The sequence below is a fragment of the Osmerus mordax genome, chromosome 12 (genome assembly GCF_038355195.1).
Source record: "Osmerus mordax isolate fOsmMor3 chromosome 12, fOsmMor3.pri, whole genome shotgun sequence".
Taxonomy (NCBI): domain Eukaryota; kingdom Metazoa; phylum Chordata; class Actinopteri; order Osmeriformes; family Osmeridae; genus Osmerus; species Osmerus mordax.
The window spans coordinates 16,121,479-16,124,603 of record NC_090061.1 but is presented as its reverse complement, the minus strand read 5'-3'; the positions used below and the strand labels follow the sequence as shown (position 1 = coordinate 16,124,603).

The window sequence follows — 3,125 nt, the reverse complement described above, 5'->3', positions numbered from 1 at the left end:
GAATCCACATCTCAGACAAGTTAACCTAGACGCAATACGCATACGTCCAATCCAAAAAATAAGGATATTTTCCGAGACCCAAGACTCTGCCGAAACCAGAGATGTCCTTTATATGTCTGTCCTTTATATGTCTGTGTTTCAAAATCTTGTTCTTTTTGCTTTCCCTGACGATTTTGTCACCAGATTTGCATTGTTCTCTATGGGGCGAGAGTTGGACTTTGTCTCGCTTTCGTGGGGCTCTGAACAAATGTGTACGTCTGTTGGATTCAACAGACAACTGTCTACGACCATCGAGTCTGTTTTAGAAGACATCGACAGCGCATTAATTTTGAAAGAGGAACAGAGAAACGCAATCAAGGCATTTGTCGATGGAAAAGATGTTTTTGCCGTCCTTCCTATGGGATTCGGTAAAAGTTTAATTTATCAGCTGGTCGCGAAGAAGATGGGACACAATGAAAACCCAGTGGCCATTGTGGTTTCTCCTTTGGTTGCTCTCATGGAGGACCAAGTGAAAGAGGCGACTGAATTGGGAATCACGGCGATGCAACTCGGCGTGCACAACGAGGTGGATATTACCAGTGGTCGTTGCCAGCTACTTTTCGGAAGCCCGGAATCCTGGCTGCTGAACAAGAAGTGGAGGGACATGCTAGGCTCCGATGTTTTTCAAGCCAACGTAATGGGTATCGTCGTGGATGAAGTTCATCTAACTTACAAATGGTAAGAGATAGTCTGAGTGAATGTGAATCAAATGTTGTAAACATAGTACCATAGGTGTCAATGTACGTTCGCTAACTCAGACTTAGTACAATCATAACGTTAGTCTCATTGTAGCTAAATAACTAACAGTTCAAACATTTTAATGTGCGCTTTTATTTCTATCAGGGGTCAGGGTGCAAAAGGGCAGACGGCATTTCGCGAGAGCTTCGACAAGTTGGAAGAACTAAGATCCCTAGTTAAAGCTGGTAAGTATGTACAAAACCATAGACTTCTTGCATGATCAGTCGATGTTTTATACACTTTATGTAATTCACCACTTTAATTGAAATCAGTTGCATAGTTACAAGAACGTAGTTACAGTCCACTTTAAACAGTTCTAATAACCACTCTCCTCTTTGTATGTACCCACACACCATACCGGTAGTCACTGTACCCCTTATAAGTCAGTACGGTCATTAAAAAGTAATAAATGACACTACTTCTCACTTCTTATTTTACTGTTACTTATTGGTTGCTTATTGTTCTGCCATATATTCCAGGTACACCTGTGCTGGCATTGACTGCTTCTGCTGATCGGCAATCCATAGCCAGGGTTATGAAACGGCTTCAGATGGACAATCCAACTGTTTTGGCACGGAGCCCAAACAGAACAAACATCAGACTGGGTCTGATTAAATTCCCTATCCATGCACTGGACTGCCTAGACTGGATTGTGAGGGATGTTAAAGAAAAGGGTATCTCCATATTGCCAGTTATTATCTACTGCAAAACTGTGAAGGCAGTTGGCAGAGTGTTCTGCAATTTGAAGGGGGAACTCTGTGAAGATTCCTGGGTTGACCAAGACCCTGAGAAAAAGACTGAAAACCTGCTGATCGGTATGTTCCACAGCCAGACACTCCCTCAGAATAAGAACAGAGTGCTGTCATCTCTGAGTGGACAGGGTAGCTGCCGAGTTGTCGTGGCAACAACTGCTCTTGGGATGGGCTTAAATTTTCCCAACGTATCACACATTGTGATGTATGGGTTACCAGACGATGTGGAAGCCATGGTTCAGCAGGTCGGGAGGGCAGGCAGAGGTGGGTTGCAGGCACATGCGATTGTTTATGCTGTCAAACAGCATACAAAGCTAGACCCAGCAGTTAAGACAGTACTTGAGACTGGAGTCAATAGTTGTCTGCGGAAAGCTTTGTACTGCCATTTCGAGGAACACACCACATCTGTTGATCCAGGACATCTGTGCTGCACCCACTGCCATTCTGTTTGTTCTTGTGAATCTGAAGGTTGTGGGGAGCCAATCCCTAAATATGAACACTTTCAAGGGGAGGTAACATCACCTGACAAACACAGAATGGTCACACCTGAGGACAAACTTTTAATCAGGGACCTGTTACAGACCTACAGGAGTAGTTTACTTCGGGACCATACAAACATACGACTTTACACAGTCGACACAGCCTGCACTAGTTTTGGAGATTAACTCATTGATGCGCGGTTTTAGAACAGTGTACACAGATATTTGATCTGGACTTCATTATCCAAAATCTCCCTATATTCAAACTGGAACATGCAAAAGAAATACTAAGAATTATGCATGAGGTTTTTGATGACATCGAACTGAGTCAAACTAATTTGTTTGATGGCAGTGTTGTTCAGGATGACTGTGTTCAGGTTGACATGTACTACACTGGTTACTTTGATGAAGAGGATGAGAATGATGAGATACAATCATCACCAAGTAGCTTGTTATCAGGCTTGTCAATGTTGAAGATCTCAGACTAGCTTCAAATTCAGCCTCAAACTTCTAGCTTCAGGGTCCTGTTGTTGTGCAAAAGCCTTTTTTTTTACCTCTGTTATAGTAATATTTTGAATAAAATGTACATTGTTTATACTTTTCTACTGGTGGTTGATGTTTTTGAATTTACAAAGAAACAATAATACATATGTCAATAAATCTCCACATAATAGGTAATTTTTTTACATGGGACATTTTACCAATAAGAAAACACACAAAAATAATGGTTTCAAGAATGTCGACACAAAAGTAAAAAAAGAAAAAAGATTTACAATGTCACTTATGAAAGCAGTATTTACAAATGTAATGCCATCAACATCACCATTTTACATTTACATAATTATTTAAAGAGGGACATTTCTCCAGTCCATAACTTTGGACTTCATCCACTGACATAATTCACGGTAATTCAGCTTTACCAATACGTTTTTCTGGAAATTTGGGCACGCGTGAAACTGCCTGCCTGGGTGATTTTCAAAAAGTCGAGTCTCCCTGAAAACGTTGACCAGGGTTAAAAGGTCCTCCTGTTCTCGGGCTACATGGTGAATGCCAGTCGGCCATGTCCGCTTCAGCTCTGTGTCTGTTTTCTCCATCATTTCCTTGAGGACTTCCAATG

At 41.6% G+C, this 3,125-nt stretch overlaps 1 protein-coding gene across 1 annotated transcript; it reads left to right on the top strand.

Annotated features, from left to right (window-relative positions):
- Nucleotides 1-439: 439 nt before the first annotated feature.
- Nucleotides 440-2,608, top strand: LOC136954521 (putative ATP-dependent DNA helicase Q1). Its single transcript, XM_067248148.1, has 3 exons — nt 440-717; nt 883-962; nt 1,257-2,608. The coding sequence occupies exons 1-3, from the start codon at nt 443-445 to the stop codon at nt 2,192-2,194; spliced, it is 1,293 nt and encodes a 430-aa protein (XP_067104249.1). The 5' UTR covers nt 440-442; the 3' UTR covers nt 2,195-2,608.
- Nucleotides 2,609-3,125: the final 517 nt, after the last annotated feature.